Raw genomic sequence first — 26,836 nt, forward strand, 5'->3', positions numbered from 1 at the left:
CGCACCTCATTCTGATGTCCTTCTGAAACATCGTCTATACAATACTTAAAAAAATCAAGTAAATACAAAGCTTCACCATTACAAAGACAAACTGGTTAATGTCGTTTATAGAGATAATCACTTTTCATTTCCAATATATTCCACTCGTTTCCCCCCTAACCATTCCAGCAAAGGTTAATGATTTTTTATATTAAGTTAGTATTTATGACGTAATGAACGGAGAGTTTTCTTGTCGGTCTAAAAAGGGATGTCCACAAATGGTAATTGTAATTCCGGATAATAAGCGGTTTTGGACGTAATACGTGTAGACGTTAAGTATATTCAAATTTGGTTACAAGATCGTCTTTTATAATACTGATTCCTGAGTTATTATACGACGCCATATTAAATGTTTGTTCCTGAAGTCTGCGTGCATTCCACTGCAGGATTGTCAACTTTTCGGGCATGTGGGCTACATTCCCTCGCCGGCTGCCAAGATATAAATAACAACAATTTATCGCAACGTCGTGATAATTTAAAAATGCTACCAACTTAGGCTACTACCTGTTCACACGCGTACTCATTAATATTCTTTAACACATTTTATTCGCTATTTTTATTAATTATTCGCTTAAAATAAAATACTGTATTTAGCCGAAAACATTTTTGTCCATTGTACACAGCGTGGTAACATTAGGGAAATATATATGGGCCGACAATAAATATACGCGGGCAGTATGCGACTCACGAAACGCGGGTTAATAACCCTTTTTAAACTCTTTTAATGAATTGGTTCTTGAATATTTAGGTTCGATAACTGATACTTGAAAGAACCCAGAACCAAACTTGGCTGAAAGAGATATTATTTTACTAAAGATTTTCGAGGTTTTCCTTGCTACTTCCAGCTAGACGCAAGGCCACTTCTACTATTCTCTGTCACTTCATTTGCAAATCACCATTCATAATCACATTATTTTTTACTTTAGCTTACATAACCTTCGCAGTTGGCTCATAGTAAACCGCGAACAGATAACAATCTACAGCAGTCACGAGCCTTGCAGATGAAGCAAGACTTGTATAAGAAACACACAGGAATATTAAACACATTACGACACAGCCAAAGGTTAAGAAAATGTGCTCGAAAAAGTATCCGAAGAATTCGATAAATTTATTTTGCGCGGGTTATAAACTCTAGTCCTTTCGCTCATAAAATTAAATATGAGACAATGAACATTTTCAAAGCACAGCATGACTCTCTTCATGAGGGATCAGCATCTAAGATCACAATGCATTTTAAAATTCACAAAGGCAAAAGGGTGTTCTCGAGACTAAAGCTCGTATAATTTCTGTCCGTTCCTCTATACCTTGCCGTTTAGTGCAGACACAAATCAATTCTTCTAAAGTTAAACAATAGTACACAGCCCCCACTGCGTACTGTCCTAAATATATTTTTTTTTCCACAGACGTAATAAAGATCAAAGACATGTTCAGCGTGATGAGACTCGCTTTATTATTCCTCAGATATTTAATTAAACAGAACTTCCCACTGTCGGACGTTTCAAGCCGAAGCTAATCTAAATATTATTTAAGAATTCAGTCCGTACCGCAAAGAAAACAACACTTCACCATTACTAAGATCAACTAATTAATGTTCTTTTAAGTAAATAATCACTGTTTAATATGAGATTCGTACGAAATGCATAAATACACTCTGTAAGCAACGTGCAGAGTTAATTACTTATTCAAGCAGTGTTTAAAGAGTTCTCGAAATTTCACTTTTAACTTATACCATGTACCAGCTCCCTGTAGTATTAAAAAATGGCAAAGCACAAAAGAGGCTCCATGAAAATTTGGGGGTTACAATGGACCGGGACAAACAAGTATTAAATTCAGCCCGATAAACTTTCATATAGATTATTCAATATCAAATTTAACATAAATTCACTGATTCAATTCTAAAGGGTTTTGACGACGGTAATTTACACTTAAAATTATTCATTGTCAGGACTTTTTCCATCGTCTGTTCTTTAAAACCACTATGTTTCGGAGGCTGGTTCTGTCTCCGTCTTCAGGTGAGAGGTACCTACTCTGTTGGGTCCCTTAGACAGAACTAGTCTCTGTCACTGGACTGGTCCAGTGACAGAGACTGGCTCTCACCTGAAGACGGAGACAGAACCAGCCTCCGAAACGTCGTGGATTTAAAGAACAGACGATGGAAAAAGTCCTGATAATAGATAATTTTAAATATAAATCCACTGATTCCGGATATGAAACAAATGTATGGATAGACGGACATTACTTCATCATTATAATTTCACTTCAAGCATGGCCCGAACGGTATTCGAACAGCGACCTGAATTTGCGTAACAGCGTCTAAATCTTATCACAGGACAGTTAAGAAGTTGTCCCGCAATTAAAAGTGCGGTAATTCTCTATCCTCTTTCAAGACTCCTTGTAATCAGCAGCCGAGGAAATTGGTTTGTAATACAATTCCCAAGTTCCACTGTTGCTTTCCTGCGTTTGTACAGGCTTCATTACGAAGTTGACCCACGTAATGACGTCACGACAGAGCCAATGTCTGCCCTCTTATACGCTACTCTGCATAGCAGCCACACTGTGCCATAAACAAGTGAATCTCAGGGAAAATGAAACGTTTCTCGTTGTAGAAATGAAAACACCTCAAGATATTTGACGTGGAATAGGGATCAGATTAAACTCTCTGAGAACAGAGTCCAAATGCGAACCTTCAAATTATATTAAACTTGGGTAATTACTTAATTACGTCAGATACTATAAAGTTTCTATAAAAACAGTACTCGTTGTAGTTACATCTAAAACATTAATTTGAATCTGTTTTCTTCTATCAGAAAATCGAAACACATAAAAAAATATACGAAACAGAGGACTGATTAAGTTTGGACTGAGTTGAAATTACTTTTATATTTGTAATACCAACATATAATAGTGAACCCGTAGTATTAATTGATAATTTACTCTATATATATGCTGACAACGCACTACTGTTATAATTTATTTGTAATTTTATAAGTCCACATATTTCAGATCCGTCTGATTTCAGTTGAGATTCGTGGTGGACGAAGTGTCACTAGAACCGATTCTTCCAAGTGTATTTCGGCTTTCAGAAGCCAACCATCATCCCAGCATTGCTCGTAATAGCCCTGACCAAGTAGCACAACAAACACACAGCATCATACCATGCAATTTATAAATCCTTCTGCTGAACGCTTCACACTTTAACGATCTTGTTTCTAAACTTTTAAACACTACAGTACACTATCACCTTCAATAAATGACTACCACCAACCACGATAAAAGCAAATTAACAAAGAAAGTACTTGGAAACTCTTCCCACAATACCACTGTACATTCTTCGAGCCTTGTTAGATCTGCCCGATAATACTAACTGTTTACGTGTTAAAAACAAATAAAAAAATATCAATGTGACGTCACATTTGTACAGCAGTATGAATTAAACATGAACTACGGGTTGCGATAATATTGTGTTGTAGCCTTTATGAGTTAAAACCATTGTATCAACGCTGTTAATTCTAGATGGCTTTAATGTTGGTTTGGAAATGTCTTTTGGCACAAAGGTACCAACGTAACGCCACCACGCCCTGGGACTGCAGCTGTATGGGTTTCAAAACTAAACCAAAGCCCCAGTACTACAGGTGGTCCACCTATTTTGTTTTAGATAATCCAGAAGCTAGTCAAATGTACCTTGTAACAATAAGCTGCTTATCGTTATCCCACGGACTTTATCTAAAGGGTCACATACAGTTGGTACTCCTTTCTTTAACCTGAAGACAAAGTACCGTGTCTCACTGCTACTGTTCAAATTTCATGTCACTATAGAGATATCTGAAAATTACCACTGACATTCAACCCATCGTTCATGGCATAATTTAAACAGCATGTTCAGCAAAGAACGTAACATAGTAACTTCGTTCAAAAATGTCAATATGCAGAGTGGTAAAGAAAATGTACACACACATTCAATGAATAAAATAAATAAAATATAATAAACGAAACAAGTACATACATCAGAATTGGCACTCAGTGAATTATCGAATCTAGTGTAGGTGTTCAAAATGACTACCGTTAGCTTCGTGGCACAGTTGAGAAGCAGTGAGCAACTGACTGACAAGGGAAATATTCCGTATTATAAAGTGTATACATCTTTTTGGGGAGAACTCTGTGTAATGTGAGCTTACCAAAAACTAAAAAAATAATAATTATACATTTAATATATTTCGGTGTACAACGTCCGTTAGTTCACATTCGGATTAAGTATCTTAAATTTGTCAGATATAACATCAAAGTTTCGTAACAATTCAGCGTTAATACATAACACATCAACACTATGGTCTAGGAGCAAATCTTTTATCGCGGTTAGATTCCGAGCTACGGGAAACTCCCTTAGTGGGAATCGAACTCAGGACACTTTTCCCAGTTCTGACCCACATATGATCTCTTCCCGGTCTCAATAAATACTCATGCCAAGTTTGGTGCAAATATGTATATGTCCGTTCCCGAGTTAAAAGCGAACAAACAAATTCATAATTTAAAATTCGTATGTTAAGTTGTGTAGAAGAGTTACGGCTTAAGGGGTTATAAGGAAGTTGGTATAAAATAAACGCTGATATAACTATTTACGAAGATGACTGTCTTCTGGCAAACTGTGCCGTGTAGTCTTATTTATCAATGTTTCAGTGACGTGTGCTGCCTCCATCATCAGGGTCCAGATGAAATTTATTTTTATTCGACGCCGTGAAAACCTAAAAAGTTACCAAGTAATGTTCATGTATCGTCGCCATAAAGTTAATAACAATAAAAACAATATTTATAATGCGAGGTCCTTTTATAAATAAAACTGCGCCCGCGTATTAACTGGACTCCACAACATTTGTTAACCCACCGAAACCGAAGTTCATCTACATAATGTTTATTTAGTCCGTACCGCAAAGAAATCACAACGCTTTGTAAAGATCAACTAGTTAATCGTGTTTAAGGAAACAATCGCTGCTTACAGTGAGAATCATGCGAAACCCATCGACACAAAATGAAGAATTACTAAATGTTTAAGCTGGTGGTACATATAGTTACCACTGGCTTTAAAGACTTAGTAAGATCTCGTCGACAGCCTAAACATGGGAACGGTGCGAAATAGAATCTTACATAACACAATGATCAAGTCGACTCTGTGAAAATAAATATTGCAATAAAAGAAACACTTTGCATGTCTCGCAGATAAATTATACATTATAAATAGAACTTGTGAATATGCCCAGAGAAGTGGTGTATACTATAAAGTAACCTGCAGTCTTGATTGTACAGCCAAATGGAAGATTTCCAAGTGGCAATAATCAGATACACCTCGGTTTATACGGAGCACTGAAGGTGTAAAGCACTTGGCTGAAAGAAGTGCGTATGAACCTCTTTCTGTCTTGATGTTCGCTTAGTGAAGATAATGATTTGCTGTCAACGAAATTAATCAGCTGCCGAAAACGCTACACTGTACAGGGACATAATTTAGAAATGAACATTATAAATACAACTTTATAATCTATTCCTAAATATCCGGATTGGTCTCCAATATTCAGCGTTCCCGGATAAAATGTTCAGTAAATATTTTATAAATCTCGTGCCTGCTACATACCCCTCCCATCTTAATCTCCCTTATATCAAAACTACGCCATAATTTTAAGAGAAAGTTACGCATACATATTTATGAAATCTTTGACATTTTTTAAGTAATGTTCCCATAATTTGTATGACGAATAATTTATCATAGTTCCACCGAAGCTACATATAAATTCGGGGGCTACAAGGAAAAAAACATTGTACCTTCAAATTTAATGTAGTTCTCCTCACACCAAATTCTATTTAAATTGCAGCACTAGGTGGAGATGAGAGCTTGGTTTCAGGCTTCGGCTGTTTTAACTGCAGAAAAGGCCTGTTCGTTGTGATAAAGAATAGCCACTGATGGTAAATCGAAGCCCGGTCACGCAGTTCGTAGTAACTATACTCAATGAACTACATCAATTCATGAAATCTGAGGTTCTACGAGTCCACTAGGTTTTACTACCCAGAACAATAAAATCTACATCTACTCACAAATGACGATAAATTGTAAAGACCTTAGTTATGTGATACAGTGTCGTTAAATAGCATAGGATCTAATCTATCTGAAAAGTTTACCGTGACTTAAGTAACCCTAATCCAGTGTTCATACTCTACCAATGTAAAATTACTCAGATATGAAGTGGATTACATGTTTATCAATTTGAACCTGAATTTATGGAGTCATCGTGTTGACTCTATAACGGGCTATCAAATTTATTTTACCGGTAGAGTTCGGGCTTTTATATTACGAGAAATCTGAAACGCAGTAAGCAATTGTCAAAAACAAATAACCAAGCTAACGCAGTGGTAATTCGAAGCTCCGATGGAGAAAAAACACGAGTTTTAATTTAACAGTATGGTGACATTTCTAAATTACAAAATATCGTTACATTAATTTTCCTGGCGCCATCTGTTTTTAAACTTCATTCCGATTTCTATTTAAGCTGCTATTAACATGTAACCCCAAGACATAAATAACACATCGTATAAACACCTGTTTAAAGTGAAAACTTAATTAGACCGGAAAATGCTTTTATCGGAAAATGTGTTCGGTATAGTGAACACAGATCGAAATCTAATGCTAAACAAGTTTTAATATTCATAATCTGTTTAACGCGAAAACGAAAAAGTGGAGTATGAATTTCACGAAAAACGTTCACTTCAAAACTTCTTTTCTGTTCATGTAATTCGTAGGAGTCTTGTTAAACTTAACTGAGGAAAACTGTGACAAATGGGGACAATATATGACGTACGACAGAAGACAAAATGTATGCCGAGTATTTTGATAGACAGTGATGAACTAGAACATATGGACACATAAGAGATGAGTACAAATTATTGGTTTGGAAGCCCAAAGAAAAGAAAAGTGGCTTAAATTGAATAAATACACCAAAACAGACATTAGGATGTGAGGGCATGTAATGGATTCACCTGCCTTAGAATAGGGTTTAGTGTCAAGCTCTTGTGAACACGGAAATTAACTTTAAAATTTCAAAACAGCGGGATATTTCTTGACTAGCTCAGTTTCTCAAGTAGGACTCCGTTGTACACTTTTGTTCAGATAGTGAAGTTATGCAGAAAAACTGTAAACATGTACCGTTCAGAATCAGAGCAGTGTAGGCGTACATATGTAAGATGGATTCTTGGCAAGCGATTTGGGCCATAAATACTTGAGATAGGCCGTATGTAATAGTCGAGCTGTGACAAAGAGCCGAATTGTTAGAAATAAAAAAAATATATAAGAGGCAGAAATCGTGGACTCGTATTATAAAAATAACAGGCTACTAAGGCTAAGAATTAAAACTGTCAAATGAATTAATATTAAAAACAATGAAGTCTAACTTTCAAGTACAAGATACATATTAACCCTTTAAAGAATAATTATAATTTTATGTCCCAGCTGCTTCAACAATCAGTAACTCTTAATTTTGTATTTATGGATTTCGTATCATTCTCACTGTAAAATGGGACTATTTCCTTAAACATCATTGGGCAATTTATCTTTATAATGGTGAAGTGTTTTCTTTGCGGTATGGGCTGATTTTTTAACTATTGTTTAGACGAGCTTCGGCTTCAAACTCAAACACAGTGTTATTATTTTCGGACTCAATGCACCAAATTCTCACGTCACTTTGAAAAAACCCGTCAGAGGCCTACATAAAATGTCAGTCACTTTCTTCAGATTAGTTATAATTGTTAAATTTGCAAGGAGATCTCCACAGGGTTCGGATAAAACCCGCAAAGCCTTGCCTGCTGCTATTGACGACACACGTCGTCGTATCCTTGACAGTCCAACTCTCCTTCTACAAGTTTAAAAGGTGAAACGAAACTTAGACGACGACGAGAAATTCTCATATTACTAAGCTCGTTATTTAAGTAATGTAAAGGCAAAGTTTCCATGTGACTAAACACCATAGTCGGTAAGAGCAAAGTGATGAAGAAAACTTCTTTGAATCTGCCCAGACTGAAAAGTTGTCGTTATTTATATGGCGACAAATTTTAGGAAAAACTTACCAATATCAGAAGAGGCATCTAATACTTAACTATTGCATTTCCACGGATACGTGTGCGTTTGTACGTATATTAGTACTACAAAATGACAACCAACACTGTTATTAAAAGGATGTAAAAAGCAAGCAAATTGTCTCGCTCAACTAAATCCTTGATAATAATAATTATTATTATTTAGATCTTCGGCTTCAAAAGGTTTACAACATTAACCAAATCATCTTTGTAATGAAGGCACGTTTTATTTGCAGTACGAAACGAATTTGTAAATACTATTTAGACGATATTTGCCTTCAAATGATTTATTTGTGTCTAATTTCTGTCCATCCTGTATCCCCCCCCCCACACACACACACAAACAAAGACTGAAGTCATCTACTTCAGATTCAATTCAGTCCACAGAGAATCAAATCCAATGCCGAGTTTAACCAGAAATATTTCGTTCCAAGTATTCTGATAATACACGCAGGTCATTCGGGTTTTAGTTATGAAGTTGGCAGATGAGATTCGTCTGATACGCCAACATTCTGTACATACAAGTGGGCGTCTGTTTATCGACTTTTAATTGAGAAGTTTTCTTTACAGTGAGTCAGTGCAATCACTTGAATCCATCTTCATTTACCCTCAAGCTCAAAAGCTACACATCTGGATGCCTTTAGTTCAACGCTACTCAGTTTACCAACTCCACTGTACAATCTTCCTTCAGCAACTGATGACGGTTTTTCAATCCGTAAACATATTATAACCTAACAGATCTTTCGGAACAGATAAATTTTATCGACGTGTATTCAGAATTCTAGCACTGAATCCAATCCTGATCAGACTATAACAGGCATGCTGACAATAAGAAATATATATTAAATGTTAACTGGAAATCTAAGACCACTTTATGAACCTAGGCGTAGATAAAAGGCTGATATTTAAGATGAATTTTAATAAGGATTGAGGTATATGGACTAGATTCCACGGGATCAGATAAGGACCAGTAGTAGGTTCTTGTGAACACAGTAACCAATTATCGGGTTACATAAAAGGCGGGAATTATTTCCACCAGCTGAGCGGCTAACAGGTTCTCATGAAGTGCTGTGCTTCATAGAGTACCTCAGCCCCCCACCCCTCAAAAAAGTCTGGGATATTACTTTAAAATAGGCCATGGCTGCTTCTTTCAAGTCATTTTCTCTAGGCCCCATATAACAATTAACAAGAATCGTTAAATAACCGATTAATCAATCAATTAGAACTGATCACGCACACTGGCTTCTGAATCTAATAACGGTCTGTTTCCAAACTATCACGAATTTTAAATATACCCTGGTTTTAAGATGGCTGTCTTCTGGGTTTTAGCGCCGTGTAGTCTGGTATAAGTTTACCGACGTTTCAGAGGTCCTTACTGCCTCCATCATCAGGGCGATTATCGTCTCTGAAACATTAGTAAACTTCTACCAGACTACACGACGCTACAACCCAGAAGACAGCCATCTTCGTAGTCAATGTTTGTTCTTCGCTTAAGATGAAAGATCAATTTTTCATATTCATGTATATCAACAGGTTAAATTACTCTGCATAATATGAGATTATCAGTAACACGTATGGCTGGCTATTCACTGGTTTAGACAAATGTAAGAAACACCCTGGGCCTACGTAACACACGCGTCTGTTCGCGGAACTCCACTACAGAACAAAAGAGTTAGTTACTGGATATGGTTAACGCATTGATAACACCAACTGATATAAAACCTCATTTGTTACACAACAGCCTGATTATATCAAAAAGCAAGGCATGTTCAACGCGCAAACGTTAAGTAAGTTTATATGTCAACCCTAGCATGAATCAGTTAAACTTACATACGAATAATACAGAGTTAATCGAAAGTCCCTGTGCACGCACGTACGTCAATTTCAATGCTTGTAACTTTCTGTTACCGTTTTGCGGGTTCAGCATTACATATATATTTGTATTCTTTCAGACGCAGAGGCACTTTGGAATAATAACACCGTATAATGCCAATGTTAAGCCCTATTAACTATTTCTCTACACGATCCTGTTGGAAACAGAGAGAGTCGTGCGATATCAGTGTCCTGTTCTTTCAACCATCGTTTCACTTGTCTTCCTAGATTACTATTTTTCAAGTCTGTTGGCTCTCAGAAAGCAAGATTCTACATGGGAAATCCGGGCAGAGATAATATTAAAATGTATAGAAAATAGATGTAAAGGATTGGTTAAGGTAGCGATGAATTAAAGTTTGGTTCAGTGATCATATTTTGAATGGACGCGGTAATAAACCTACTTGTTGCTTAAAAGAGAATAATCTCTTGATAGGTTTAACAAGTATTCACCCTTCAGTAAAGACCCTAAACCATGTATTTAGTGTCTTACAAGACATGCTCACACACCTTTCTGCTTTAAATATCAGGAAGCCTTCTTAACATCATCCTATATCCTATTAAAACGTCATGTGGTCGTTAACACACGAAAACAATATTCAGTGTTTATAAACTTCTAATAAGGTTCGGCGTGTGTTGCAAAGCGAAAATAGTAAACATAACATGAAAGAAGTCTGTTCAGTGTTCGGGCTTCCCAGCGGAAAGCCAAGGTAAAGTCGAGTTTGAAGTTTAAGGCCAGGCACACATTAAAGTGTTCATGCAAAGTGAAATTTATAGCAACATTATAGTCTATTATCTTCATGTTTCTATAAAAAAAAAAGGCAAACAAGAAATACTGATGTACTTGTACCCCGACAAATAGTTGGCTTCGTAAGATATTTAACAACGCTATATCAACCGGAAGGTGAGCTCGAAAGGACGAAAAAAGGAGTATTGGTCATGACGTATTCCTGTTTCTTCCTGGAGGGACTGAGGAAAGCCACAGGAAACTTAAAACAACCTAATGCCTACGTGATAACGTTTGCTGTGATATTTGTCCTTTCGACAAATGTACACAGCAGGATAACACAGCGTTAAGACGAGTGATTTCCTTCTAGATATATCATGTGTTCGAATCTTGGTCAAGAATCAACTATCCTAACATATATTTGGTGGTATTTCTCCACCGACCCGGGTAAATAATGGAATGAGTTTAAGTTAACCTACAGGAAAGTCATAGCTAGCTATTACGGTAGAATGCTGACACCAGATCAGTTTAAAAGGAGTTCATGAAATTCGACACTGAAAAGTTTCAGTAAAATTTATGAAAACATTTCAGTTTTGCTCAAAATCGGACAGAAATAAAGGGCACTAAACATGACAACTAAATTTCTGCTTCCCTCTACAGCGTCACTGGGCAAATACTTATCAGAAGGAAAAATGTTTCGAACTAAAACTGCATAAAAAAATAAAACAATTTATGCCCAGTATACTTTTTTGTACGTCTTACGATTTTTGAGATAATTAAACAAAAGGAATTTTTATGGTGGGCCTCCTTAGCACTCAAGAACCATTACGCTGATTTCAATTAGCAAAAGGAACGCGCCTGAATTGTTTTGAAATTTCCTAACTTGTTAACTCTGAGTCCATAAATAAAACGTTCGCTTTACTTATTCCCTCATTACGCCTAGCTCTTCGGAAACTAACTTTTGTGTAAATAAAGGTACACCCACAGTAATAAGTAGCCACAAATACAGTGTATTTACGAACCTTCACTCCCGCTTTTAACTACAAATAAACACAGTGAGTTGTGAACACATGAATACAAATTTCAGTCCACATTCGCTTATCTCTCAGATTGCAGGAAAGTTGTAAAATCAACACACTCGGTGATCTTGCATTCCCGTCAGATATTCCAGCGTACTATTGCTGATAGGCATTGGAAAGCGTGAACAAATACACACCAATAAACAGAAATGCATTTCAAAAAAACAGAGGTGTTGTGTTAAGGAACTACCATTCTTTTAATGTCGAAGGAGACGTATCTTGTATCGATCGGTAAAAAATGCATTATGGGGGTAAAATCTAAATTTAACACACACACATAAATGTTGCACCTTCTACAAAGGCTCCAGAAAGATATTTAAAAATCACAATACAAATAAACAAAAGTCTTAAAAGTTTCTGAATAAACACACTGATAAGGAAGGAAAATTAAAATATTAAAATAAAAATTAAAAGCACACCGCCATGTTGGCTATTTATCCGCCTACTCCATGTTACAAACTCACCCACTTACAAGACTATAATATCTAATCCTTCGGAATCATAAAGAGCACCATTACAAAGCTAAGTGCGTTCAAAGCTCGTTTAATATTTAATAACTCATGGCGACAGAGAGCAACTGACCTACGCCGCCTGGCATTAATAATTCGAAGAACACTGTAAAAGACAAAACGACCAAGCCCCCTACACGTAACTTCAAGCGCTGAAGGTCCATAAATTTTATACTTCAGCATTAGAAGAAGGTAAGTGGTGAGTTTCATGATCCATCTAGCTTTATCCCAGGGAAACAGATTCCCCAGGTAAAAAAAAAACTTGCTGAAAAATTAAATCCTATTTAGAAGATAACTGTAAAATATCTGCCGAGAATCTAACCCAGGCATCCCTGGTCATTTTTTGTGTTTGTTTGTCCCACTATACGCCATGTAGGCGTTTGGGGTGAGTGGAGGTATAGCTCCTCTCTTCCTTGACCTCGGCACTAGATGGGGGTGAGTGGTCAGCATCACGCCCCGGCCGGCTTTACCCCCGGGAAAGGACCCCGGTACCCATTGGACAGGAGGCTGGGTGGGCCCCAGAGCCGGTCTGGACGCAGAGGCTAGAAGAAAAATCCTCTGTCCCCCGTCGGGGATCGAACCCCGGCCGTCCAGCCCGTAGCTAGTCACTATACTGACTGAGCTATCCCGGCTCATAGGCATCCCTGGTCATAGTCTTAAAATCCACTTAATTTGTGGTGTTTTACGCGTTCTGTGCAATACGCATTATGTGCTGAACTGGTATCCGTCCGTCCGTCTGTCCAGCCGACTCAACTTCAAAACCACTGGACGGATTTAGATGAAATTTGATTTCGATGTTGGGCTAGTCTGCTTGACCTCAGAATAGTACATTTTAATATCCTACGAGCGGTGATAACAAAATGACGGATGAATAAAGTCCCGAGGTAGACATTGAGGTGTTGTAACTATATACAACCAGCTCAGTAATTTTAGAACATCCAATTATTTTGGCCCAGAAAGCAGTTTATTTTGCTAGCCTCTCCTTTCGCATTGGATATGTAACACTGCACCGGAAAGCGTGTCTTCTACTAAAACGCTGTTATTTCCTTTCCGATAACACGGAAGACCTGCTGATTGTGCATTCTGACCTGTCATTGACATCAAAACAAGGCGAACGTCACACACGCCAAGTCCGAAACTTCGCATAACGTAAGCAGCTTGTGCCTCAAAGATTTGAGACATTTGTCTCTGAAGTTCACCATTACGAAGACCAACATGACTGCTCACAGTTAAAGTCATATCAACTGATAAATACAAAATAAAGAGGCACGATGTATGGTTCCCGCTGGACCTTGAACGGTTAAAGACTTAGGAACATAGTGGAGCATAATATTAAAACGAATCTGAAAGAAACAGGGAGTAAAAGTATGGATTTCATTCATCTGGGTCACGGTGGTGGGAATTTGTGAACATGGTAATGAACCTTCTGATTCTAAAGAAGGCGAGGAATTTCTTGACTTTAGCCTGTTAAGAAAAAGTGTTCTCTCTACAGATATTTAACAAAATACAAGCAATAAATAATGTTACAATAGTTAATTAATTTGTTAAAATCTAACTTATGACCAACTTAACGTCAGATGAATTTCTGCACAAGTAAATGTCATGATCGATGCGAGAAACGTTTGCAAACTCTAGGTACACAATCTTTAAGGTACTATCAGAGTATCCCTTTACTAGGCAGGTAGACTCATCCTATAGAACAATATTTACCCCCACCCTCTCTTCATCTAAATTATGAGTAAAGTATGCAACCAATACGTCCCATTGACGTCACTTGGGTGTTCGTTGACAGGCGCATTCTGTCTTTATGAATAAAATAACCGGTACTTGTAAACATTTCTATCGGACACTAACTTTCGATATTCAATATCGATCGATATACCTTACAGTTAGCATTCTAATCGAGGTTGGTATAACTGTCTCCTGGCCATCTACGTACCGCCGTGAGAACCTCAAATTCAACTGAGGTTGGTATCGCTGTAAGTTAAAAAAAAATCAATTCTACGAGAAAGCTTCGAGATATTAATGTTATAGACGACAGGAAAGAAAGGGGGGAAAATCACATAATGATGACCTTCAAAATTTGAAAGATTCACCAAGTATTATTACGTCACTCAAAGGAGGAATTTCGTCATGGAGTACAAATGTAAGATACGAGAAACGCATATAAACGTTTTGGTCGTAAAACCAAGGGGGGGGGGGGGGTAAGAAAGAGACCAATTTATAGATCTACGCGTAGATTACGGGATAATATTGAAATGGGTAATGTATACATTTTGTGTTAGCTCGGGGTCTGATCCAACGATAACACATAAATTTTGCTTCAGGTTCAATAAAAGGTAGGACGTTTAATGACTAGCTGAGCGACTAACGGCGTGGCAGAAAGGACTACTACACGTTCCTGTTTTCACCGGATCTGACCGGCTGTAATCTCCAATTTGCCTTCTCTTGGCTGCTCAACCGGTGGTCGTCCACTCGTATTTACAACGCACTTAACTTAATGTCACAGGAATGCATTAAGTGGTTTACGAGGACTGTAAATGGTAGCTACACTGTAAACAGAGATCTTGCAAGAACTGAAACGTGCCTTGCCCTCTTCGAACTCATGTTTACCTGTAAATAAATCCCTCTTTCGGATTCTAGCAGTTGTATTCTTAGTTTACTCAAAGACTGTTTCTCAGTTGGCTGTAACATGCATCATTGAATCGGAGGATGATTATTAACGATTAATACAGGCAATGGAAGAGAATATTCATAACACAGCTTTCTTGGAAGGACTGAGGAAAACCGCGGGGGAAACCAGCCCGCCTCCAGACCGAGGGTCGAACACAGGACCTCTATACTGCGGAAGAAAATGCTAACCATTCAACTAGCATAAGGATTCATCTATAGGACAGAGGAAGACGCAGGTCTGAAGAAATACTAAAATAGAAAACAGGATCGAACTGGCTCAAGATCATGTCCAATGGCGGGAGTTCAGTTTCTCAACAGCATCGGTTTCGGGTGAGAGAATGGCTTTGAAAATTAATTAATTAATTAATTGGGAAGTGGTCGTGGCCTTCTTTAAGGTACTAACCCAGCATTTGGCAGAAAGGTTTGAAAAAACTTATTAGAACTGGTTTAGAAGAAATTCTTACTAAATTTTTCGATCTCATTATCATGTACAGATTTTATTTTAAATACTTTACATTTAATGGAACACAAAGGAATTTTTTTAATTATATAATATGATGACTGTAGCAATCGTAATTAGTTTTATGAAAAATTTGTTTCTGCAATAAACTAACATAAAGATCAAAAACATAAAGATAACACTTTAAAATCCAAGAGACCTCGATGTCTCCATCATCAGGCTGATCATCGCCTCTGAAACGTCGGTAAACTTCTACCATACTACATAGCGTGCTACAAATCCCGCCCATTGTCGCATACAATATCCTAGGAAGGCTACGCTGTGTGGCTAAAAATAAAATTGTTTAATAGGCCCAAATGAACTAAAGCAGAACGACTGTGAACAGTGATGTTCTCATACATTTTGAATTTAAATGTGGATCTGTTGGAAGCAAATAAATTCACTGGGAAAATCTGCAGTCAGTTTTATGAAGACAGGAAGTTAAGTCACATCAAATTAGCGTCAGAAACTAAAGAATAAAATTTAATGCCATTCTTTCTCTATTCATACATTCCTATATCAAATTTATTAACATCTATAACATTTCAAAATTCTACCCAGGATACTCCCAGTTCTAAGCTTCCTTTTATTTGCTAACAAACATGCAACGGCTTTTTGTAGAGCAAGTAATTCTGGGTAATTTTCTTTCATATTCGTAGCGGTATAATGGTAACGCTATGAAAGCGGATTACAAGTACAATTGATTAGGAATACAAAGAAAAGGACGAAAAAACTAATGCGAGAAAGAAACAATGAGCGCAGGAAGGACAGAATAAAGAGGAAAATGATAAACTGCAAGACAAGATGAATGAGAAGAGAATGGTGGTGGAAAGGCAGATGGGTGTTGGTAACAAAACAACTTTCATTCCAGAAAGTGTGGCTTATATAAACTGAAAGGCAAAGAAGAATGGGAAATTATGACAGCACAAAAACACAGACGATGAAGGTCACAAATACAGGTAATGTCACGCGAACGAATTAAACCTATTAACGAATATTTCCCTTATCTTCTATTGTTCAAATCACAGCCTTAAATCAAAATATTCTGTTATATAAGAAACAGTAACATAGGCAGCAACACAACGTAGATTATACGTCGATTATATTTGTTACATTTAAAACAAACGTGGTCATTACTGAAGTGACCTATAAAACAAGAAGTGAAACATAGTACAGACAGTGTGAGGCAGGAAAAGCAGAAGGTTTCTGTTGACAGCTGGTTCATACATTACCTTGGAATCCAATGCTACGAGTCCAAAGATAATTTTCCAATATTTCAGTGGCAACAGGAGGGAAAGTAAACAATCTAAACCAAACCGCCACACGTAAACAAGTAAAACACGCTTGTCTTGACAGAAGCCAACCTGTCTAAACCACCACAACCCGCATTAAACTCACTCTCTCTGTCTGCAGACAGCAATCTGTTGCGCTGCATACTGCCTCTGAGACGGAAGCAAGACACGATGCGACGGCGCAGAGATGCATCTGACATCTAGTTGCAAATATTTGTAACTTTATTCTACATATGTCGGTGGATCGATCGGTACAGCAGTAAATTATAATAGCGTAACAAAGGTGGCCGGAGAAAGTTTAATTTCGCTTTTAGATAATTTAACTGAAGGACGTGATATAAAGCGGATATACTATATTGACACATGCCTTTACGACACAGGTAAAACTTACGATTGTTTCTTAGTTATTTTAGGTCTTTTGAACAGCATACAGATTACATATAACATCTGGCTCCGGTTCAAAACCAATGGCGGGGATTTGTGAACATAATAATAAGACTTGCTGTTCTCACGATGTTGAAAGTGTCGATTGTAGTCTGCCCTGAAGATAGAGGCTATATGTTCTACCAAAACACAGTTAACTACTAACAGGAATGCATGGTATCACATCACATGATCCCTGCCATAGCACTCTTAAACATTTCCAAGAAAACATTTCAGTGAGAGCATTGAAGTTGTCTAAATATGGTCTTGAATTCAGAATAAATTAACTGTGGTGGAAAAAGCTGCTTACCTACTATCATCTTCTGAGCTGGTTTCTTCACAGAAAATTTTCTGTCCTATGATGCACATGTCAAAGCTATTTCATTTTTTAAGCCTCTGTCTTGTGACAACTGAACCCAGCAGCAGCCATCTTGGTTTACAGTGTTAGCCATAGGTTAACAGCAGTTGTCAGTCTGAATACTAAACAAATGCCACCAAAATCAGTAAATATGATATGGGCACATTAATGCAGCTATTCTGAAAATATGATGCTATAAAGGATATTTGTTGATTAGATAAATTAAATAAAACAGGACTGACTGTGAAACTTCACAATTTAACTTTTCTTCTGTGCTTATATCAGATGGTTGCTTCCAACATACAAACTCAGGTTCAATTTTAGAGAAGTTCAGATGGGACAAATTATATAAAAGTTACATCTGATACAGTTCTTCTCTAGGTAATCAAACCAGTCCCTGACAGCCATTTCACTGACGCTGAAGTACACCATCTAACGGTTTGACCTGCAGAAACATTAGCAAAATATCAGCAATTACTTAACCTCTCACTAAACACATTAGATGGAATAACAGTACAAACAATTTTTAGTAATTTACATTATCCATATCCATGAGGGATTCTTCAAATAATCTTCTTCTATGGCTCTCTGGTCCGTATTCGTTCCATTGCCTCCTCAATTCTCCTCTTCCATTCGGTCCTCTGTTAGGTCTGTCTGTCCGAGGTTTTGATCAAGGTTTCGAAACATCTTCATTTTTACGGTGCAAGGTTGTTAGCCTTGCGACCAACCCCCAACCTGGAGGACCAGGGTACCTGTCTTAGTCTGACCTCTCCCCCTAGCCAGATTAGTCGAGGGGGAGAGGTCAGACTAAGACAGGTACCCTGGTCCTCCAGGTTGGGGGTTGGTCGCAAGGCTAACAACCTTGCACCGTAAAAATGAAGATGTTTCGAAACCTTGATCAAAACCTCGGACAGACAGACCTAACAGAGGACCGAATGGAAGAGGAGAATTGAGGAGGCCATGGAACGAATATGGACTGGAGAGCCATAGAAGAAGAAGAAGATGTTTTGTATGATGAATTTTTTTCAAGAAATTCAACACATTCTGATTTAGAATTTATATAATAATGGGTACTAGGTGATTCTTATGGACTAAATTGATGTGACAATTTTTGATTAACCCCCAATATCAGAATTATCTAAATGGGTTGAAAAGGTTTGGCGATGAAAGATAAACAACCTTCCACTTGCACATTAATTTTATGCAAACGATACACACAAATTTTACATCACTAATCATATGACGTAAAATATCAAAATCCAAATAACCAAAAGGGGCAGCTTCAATGAGCTTGTCTCAGAAAACGAAACTTTCCAAACAAGTCCATAATAAAAATAAAATAAAAAACTGAAAATACAGGATAACTAAAAAGACAACATATAATTTTTTTAATATTTAATTGTTTATAGTTTTTATCAATTCAAGTGTTTTTGGTACTTTGGAACCAAGTGGTAACTTATAAATAAAATGGTTACACAGTACACATTTCCACACTAAATTATTCATTGCTTTCTGGCTGGGTTGATATATTCCCAGTGACCCTATTACAATGATTTACGCTACATAAATATAACATGGTAATAAGTACAACACATATGAATAAGATTTTTACAGACGCTCACATCATTAAGACAAACAATGAAAGGTACACAACGATACTGCGTAAATCCCTGAGTATTATGCTTGCACAGTTTCGTACTGCACACTCCACTATAAATAACATATCATCTATTCAGCTTACAGTTTATAGGGCTGACTTTGGAATAAATATTGTTCTACGTCAGAATAAACTCAAATGAAAACTTTTCATATATGAAACCAGTCATTAAACTATAGAGTTTAATTGGAAATTCATTAACAGAAGTAGTTTCGTCTTCCTTCTGAACTGTTATAATTATCAGTCAGACTGCGGTTTCTCCATTACGTTTTATTATCACAAATTAATTAATTTACTATCTCGACCGCTACCAGAAACAATTCAATATTTTTATTGTCATTAGAAACCCTGGAACTTCCTCTGCACCATCCCATATCTGAATAGATGATGATAAACTCTCAACTTTTTTATATAAATCATCAGAAAACACCAGCAATTGGGAGGGCTGAATCTGAAAGTAACAAGTAAAAAATATTTCAAATATACATGAAAAGTAATTATTGTGATTCTAATCTGTCAAGCATAAAATTAGAAAGTAACCAGTGCTACTAACGATATACTGTCTCACACTTCTAACATAACCAAAGTTTCTCTTATAAATGCAAAATAATCTTAATAATTTAAAACAATAATACAGTGCGATGGAAATAACATCTAACAGTCTTTTAAAATACACAGCATTGTCCAAAACATCACACCTCTTTAACAAAAAAGTAATATTATAGTAAAAGAACTGCATATATGAGATAAATATTAGAAGCAGATTGCTGGAAAATAAATTATGAATTTTGTAATCAATCTCATCATCATCCAGAGAACACATCAAAATTCAGGCCAGCTATTGTCCTACCATTCCCAGGTCAGAATAGGTTCACATCACTCCATCACATGGAAATGTTTATCGCCTTTATGGCATCTTCTGTTATTCTTGATTATCTCAGAAGAAACATAAGCTGTGCCTCTACACGCCATGTAGGTCGTTTGGGGGGAGCGAAGGTATAGCTCCTACTCTTTCTTGACCTCGGCACTGGATGGGGGTGAGTGGTCTGCATCACGCCCCGGCCGTGCTTTACCCCCGGGAAAGGATCCCGGTACCCATTGGACAGGAGGCTGGGTGAGCCCCAGAACCGGTCTGGACGCAGAGGCTAGAGGAAAAATCCTCTGCCCCTGTCAGGGATCGAACCCCGATCGCCCAGCCTGTAGCCAGTCACTATACTGACTGAGCTATCCCGGCTACTCAGAAGAAACATACACTGGATTTTAGTTCGAAGGTACTTTGTCAGGGGCCTTCAAGACAATGTTCTCATGTACTTAATTCTCATATCTTACAAGAAAGATTATTTAAGAGCACCTAGCATGTTTATAACTATTGCTGTACGACATATCTGAAAGTGAGTTCACCAAACAAAGCATTATTCAAAAATTGGTATGATGTCCAACAATCTGTTATTCTGGTCACTCTAAAATACCAATAATTTATAATACAAAAATAATAGTAAAACTTTTATGAAACAAAAATACTGATAACAATAATACAGGCTGTCCAGATATATATATATATATATATCTTGAAAAAATTTTGAAAAGAGAACGATTAAATTATTCTGTTTTGTGGGACGATACTAAATATGGGTAAAAGACCAAGAATAATTTGAAGTAGCATAAAAAGTAATTTGAAAAACTTCACAGTATAATTATTAAATTTATAATCTGAAAGTAACCAACACTTCAGAAAAGTACATAATGATAAAGAAGTGCATCATAACCTGGAAGTAAATACAACTACATTTCATAACAAACTAACATAAAATGTAACTTCATTTTGTAAATATGCCCATAGTATTTGGGACTGTTTGACGGCTATACAATAAAGTTTTAAAATAAGTTACACCTAAAACAGCACTTTCAGGCCAAGAGCCTTCTAATATAAAAAATCTGTAGGGAGTATTGTTTCCTGAACAGTATGAAGGTGAACTCTTTTGTATTTGAAAATCGCTGTCTTCTGGGTTGTTTCCTGGTCAATAACGACCAACATTTCAGGGAAACTTACCAATGATGGAGAAAGTAAGCTCCTCTGAAAAAATCAACATGAACAACATCCCAGAAGACAATCATTTTCATATTTATCGCTGTGAGAACCTCAGGTTTCATCTATATACAATTTATTTCTATCGTTTTATACTCAGCAGTACCTTTTGGAGCGTAACTGAATTCTACATACAGCAAATACATACAGAAACTTACGCATTTCCATAACGAAAAACTCCAAACATTCATGTGTGATGAGAAATAAATAACTTGACCATAACGACTGTGAATTCTGAGTTTGTGGAAGGAATAATATGATTTTATTTGAATCTAATTTCACTTTAGTTTTTAACTCATGCCCTTTTAATGTTTTATATAATGAAGTGCTGGACAGCCGGTATCTACCGTCCTCAGTATCGCATGCAAACTGAAAAAACAGCCTCCTCACAAGAAAGTCTTAACATGATTTACAATAGCAAATATAAATCTCCAATAACTGACAACTCGTACACAAATTTAGAAACAAATTTCTTTACATGCATATCGCATCACACAAAGAGAAATATGACTAATTGTATTTGTTTATCTACTGTTTGATTGATGGTCATTCTCTGCATTGGTACAATACAACTAAATGTATGTTCTTCGCCGCCTGATATATCTCGACTTATACCAATGAGGATCGCCTTTGGTAATTGCAACCAAAAATGTAGATCAGTGGTCCTCAACGCGGCGCCCGCCAAGCCTTTTTTTGGGTGCCCGCGTTGTTACAGAAAGAGGTTATACTGAATAATGAAGGCCGTTCAACCGTGAACATTACAAAATCAAAGCGCAGATCTCGACTTACTGACGCCCATCTTGACGATTGTTTGTGAGCAGCAACATCATCCTACACTCCCAAATTTGAAAAACTGGCCGATGAAATGCAGTGCCAAACATCACACTAACTTCCCACTTGAGTAATAACAATTGTACTTGCAAAACTACATATTTTTGATTGCATGGTTTCTTGTATCATTAAACGTCGTGTTGTTTTGCGTATTATTTGGTGTCCATACCTTATTTGTCCAAAGAAAAGAAAATTTGGCTTTGTTAATTGGTTGGTGCCCGCCACGATCTCAATAACTCTCAAATGTGCCCGTAGGCACAAAAAAGTTGGGGACCACTGGTATAGAATATAGTAGTACAAACATCTTAAATCGCACATGTGAATGAATATCACATTTTTGCTATATGTAAATATTGACGTACCATTGAAGAGCGAATTATTGGTATTGAATGTTATTAGAAAATGTTAACATGGTGAATACAATAATGAATTAATGACTACTGAAAGAAAATACTGACGACTGGGTAAAACATATTAACATTTACCCACTACATTATGTACACACATAAATACCACTTCTAGTGATTTCAAAATACATCTCGAATACTAATTTGTCACATGCGTATGTCATTAATAACTGAACTGTGATAACTAATTAGTCTCTCATACTTGAACTTTGAACAATAAATCTATCTATAAAACAGTTATGGATCCAGTGTAGAGCACAAGATAAAAGTTAATTCTTCAATCTGATCTTTTATATTATTTTCAGAAATAAATGAAAATATATTAACACTTATAGTGAGAAGATCAGCTAGAAAGATAGTAAATATAAGCATTTGAAGACTCGGCAAGATAGACCATCATTATTTGGCATTACCCCAATATTATGTTGTCCGTTGAGATGTATTTCATATACATGTTCCGCATTGGCTTTACTCTCGTCATTATACTGAAAGATATTTTATTTTAATATTAATGATGACAGATGGAGTCAAGCACAGAACATTCTGAACGCTTTGTTACCATCCTAGTTAACCAGGGTGGCATATAGACCTTGTATTATGGGTTCATTTGCAAGTGCTGCCACTAATCTTAAAATAAAAAGGAATAATAAAATACAAGAAATATTGCTAGTATAACGACAAGCAGTCAGTCACCTGGAGGCGATACCAGAGCCAAATTTCGAAATACATAGTATACCAGACATATTATTGCTCGGATAATGGCCATTATCAAATATAATTGAGGTATAATAAATAAGTTGTTATCGTAAACTTTTACAAATTCTTGCCTTATGTGTCAAACCTTTTGTATTTAACATAAAAGTGCCCCATGACAGAAAAGGTAAAAACTATGCCACCAGCAATGAGAAATATAAGTGTTCAATTACTAAACAATTACATTTTTTTAAAAACTGAATTAAAATTTAACAAAAATGTAACAGCCATTTTTGCATACGTTGACTGAAATGGAACAGTGACTCCACAACCGTAAGACACCGAAATGAAACATTGTAAAAACGCGCAGTGACAGATTATGAAAGAAGAGGGCAGTACGTCCAATAAAACTGAAACAGCGTGGTTAACGTATCACGTGTATTACACAAAACGAATGGCACATGATGGCACACTGTAACACCAACATTAATACAAACACAAAAAATAAAATTAAATTAAATATCTGTTGCTAAAATGTGTGCGAGCTGAAATAATTATAAGCATTTTTTTTTAAAATTTAAGTTCCTAATTTTAATTAATTCCACATGTCATTTAACATTTTTTGTCGAGACACTGTCTCTCCCCCATTAGTCATATCGGAGTTTGTGGAAGGTTTATAGTACCATCATGTCTGTAAATCCATCCTTTACTTTGATTCTCCACCCTTTACTTCAGTAACACCTTTTACATGCAAATTGGCAGATATCTTAATATGAACAAAATACACTCTGATTTTCCATAATATCTCTTAATTATATTCCTTATTTTATTTTCATACCATCAATAATATCAAATTGTGCAAACTAGTAAGGTGGGAATAAAACTAGTGCCACTTAATGTAGTGTAGTCACAATAAATGTACATTTCAAGGTCGCGTCAAATGAACCAGTGAGAATATTTCACTGGTACATCATAAACATATGTACTAATATGTTAGTGATTCAACCCAGAAGACCAACATTAAGATATTTATTTCCCAAGTCCCACAAATCACATACGTAAAACTTCTGTATTACCTCTCGTTTACATGTCAGGAATTTCAAATTTATTTGTGGCATCAAATTTTACAGTCAGAATAAGGGGATCACTAAATAATGCAATCGTGGTTCACAGTTTAGCCTCAGCAAGGAAAGTTAAAGTTAAGTACATGCCGTAAGTTCTTTCCATAACATTTTTCTTTACGATTACTACCCTGAATCCAGAACTGAATTAAGGAAGCAACTTCGCACATTTCAAAAATCAATTAATGTTAAATCAACAAATTTCAACTATTCATATGTCTCTTTTATGAATTTTGATTATAAAAAAGTAAGATAAAAATATTGAGTCATATAAAAATCCCCTACATAAAAATTTTAATAAGATTCACTCATCATATCAGAAGATATATATTATTATAATATATATCACTACTCTAAAATAACGCATTCACACTGTTCTCACTCGCTATTACGCATGCGCAGCCGTTAGCAAACTTGAGTCAGTCGTGTGCTTCAAAATTATGACCTTCCATTGACATCCTTCCATTCAGATCATAATGAATTGTCAGCTTGCATAAACACTACCACAAGGAGAATGTCACGAGGTCTGTCGAGGGTGAGGGAAGGCACAAAACAACATTACTAAACAATATCCACCGCGCCTCAAGGAAAGGCTTATGTCATCCGAGTCCTTGCACTCTGAGCGAACAAAACACCTTGGTACATGATACCATTAATCTCCATGCTCACCACTAATGAGTTGTCCATTCCTGCTCGACCATCTCCTGCAAGCAACAACAGCAATTCAATAACAGTGTTTTGAGCGTAGATTGACGAGACTGGAAACAACAACTTTTAATACAAATTTACAGGGTTGCTCACTCTGGTGATACATTGGTAAGGCATACTGGATGTTTTAATAAAACATAGAAATTAGAGTAATTTAAAATTTGTTATTAAATATGGGGATAATGGAAAGTGTAAAAAAATGAGTTATTTTATTAACTCAAGTTTTTTTGTTTTTACATTACGCATATTGATGGCATTAACACTGGATTTATAGGGGTGGAAGGATGGAATTTCATGAAAGGGAGACATGAGTAATCAACAGTTATGCAGTACTAGAAAGGTTCCTAAGGAAGACCACAGCTGTAATCAGAGGAGCAATGCTGGGTTTTTTAATACTACAGTGTGTCCACAAAGTCCCTTCAGGGTTTTGAAAAATTGTGGAGCGCAAACAAATTGTGCTAGCCATATGCGGTTTGCGGCAGATTACAGTGAAACTCTGTAAGTTTATTACTGACCTCAGTAGACCTCGATGTGGGCTCCCTTGGTAGCACGTTAAGTCCGTTAACTGGTGCTCGGAACACATTGCTCTTAACATAACCCCACAGGAAAAAATCCAGTGGTGTTATGTCTGGTGAACGTGGAGGCCAAGGCATTGGACCATCTCTGCCGATCCATCTTCCTGGAAATGTCTCTTTTTTCAAGAGCAGACGATCAACATGAACACCTACCTGGACATGCTGGAACTGTACGCAGTACCTCAAATTGAGCACTTACAGCCACACATCATTCTGCAACAAGATGGTGCTCCACCTCATTGGGGTCTGCAGGTACGTGCATCTGGACGTTCTCCGTGCTACCAAGGGAGCCCACATTGAGGTTTACTGAGGTCAGTAAAAAACTTCCAGAGTTTCACTGTAATCTGCCACAAACCGCATGTGGCTAGCTCAATTTGTTTGCGCGCCACAATTTTTCAAAGCCCCAAAGGGACTTTGTGGACGCACTGTACTATTACTACCAGAACTGTGTAGACGTACTTACCTCTACTGGCAATCTTTATGTGTGTGCCTGCAACTCCACTGTGCACCTTCATATTGTCTTCCTCTGACGACAGTATCCTCTTGGGAGGCGGAGGTCCCAGAGGCTCTTCGCTCTCCCTCTTCACAATGGAGTCCTGAAGTGCCCGTGCTTGTTGTTCCCGCACTTCCAGGTTCAGGGCTTCCTTCTGCGGCTCCTGAGAGGGAGGTGCCACTGATGTGTTATTGTTACACAGGTTCCACAACGTAAGCCGGGACATGCCCAGAGCATTTAGGGCAGATTCGTGAGGTGACGTTGAGGACGGGGGTGAGCTCGATCCTTGCCTGTTACTGCTTCCATTGCCAGGAGGTGTCGAACCACCAAGTTCCTTGCGAAGAAATTTGACATAATCCACCATCATCCTGGCCTCAAACTCTGATGGAGCCATTCCAGGAATATGACCTGCAAATAATATCAATAAAAAACCAAGGTAACATTAAAATGGATCAATCAAGCTAGGAAACACTGGTGGACTCTCGAGCAAGCAGTAATGAACCAACGAGTTCCATAAAAGGTATGGAATTTCTTCTGAGCCTCTCAAAACTAACTCTGCCCCGCTGAGTTAGTTAACGGTGCACACCTCGATAAAATTCAGTTAAATTTGATACTAATGGTCTATAATAAAAGTTGTTGGGCAAAATTAATAGTCTCCTGTGTTTGTCCGCTAAAGATTAAGCTCACA

General features: G+C 37.0%; 2 protein-coding genes across 10 annotated transcripts in view; both read right to left on the reverse strand.

The window, feature by feature from the left end:
* Pde8 (phosphodiesterase 8) overlaps positions 1-16,940 on the reverse strand; it is a 94,054-nt gene extending 77,114 nt beyond the window's left edge. For 4 of the 5 annotated variants that reach the window (XR_015533929.1, XM_022057789.2, XM_087344228.1 and 1 more), the window contains exon 1: positions 16,737-16,940. The gene's annotated coding sequence lies outside the window, so the exon portion shown is untranslated. Of the gene's footprint in view, positions 1-3,194; positions 3,293-16,736 lie in introns of those variants that run through there. The other variant, XM_022057786.2, reaches the window with a different exon arrangement.
* A 2,017-nt stretch (positions 16,941-18,957) lies between these two features.
* Positions 18,958-26,836, reverse strand: part of retn (retained) — a 258,244-nt gene continuing 250,365 nt past the window's right edge. For all 5 annotated transcript variants that reach the window (XM_087344255.1, XM_087344254.1, XM_087344256.1 and 2 more), the window contains exons 7-8: positions 26,119-26,556; positions 18,958-25,076 (exon numbers count right to left, since the gene is read on the reverse strand). In XM_087344255.1, the coding sequence (XP_087200381.1) occupies positions 24,967-25,076; positions 26,119-26,556 (548 nt within the window). In that variant the 3' untranslated portion in view covers positions 18,958-24,966. The remainder of the gene's footprint in view (positions 25,077-26,118; positions 26,557-26,836) is intronic.

The sequence above is a fragment of the Zootermopsis nevadensis genome, unplaced genomic scaffold (genome assembly GCF_977971745.1).
Source record: "Zootermopsis nevadensis isolate Lab colony 2312 unplaced genomic scaffold, Znev_1.0 Znev_ptg000007l, whole genome shotgun sequence".
NCBI lineage: Eukaryota > Metazoa > Arthropoda > Insecta > Blattodea > Termopsidae > Zootermopsis > Zootermopsis nevadensis.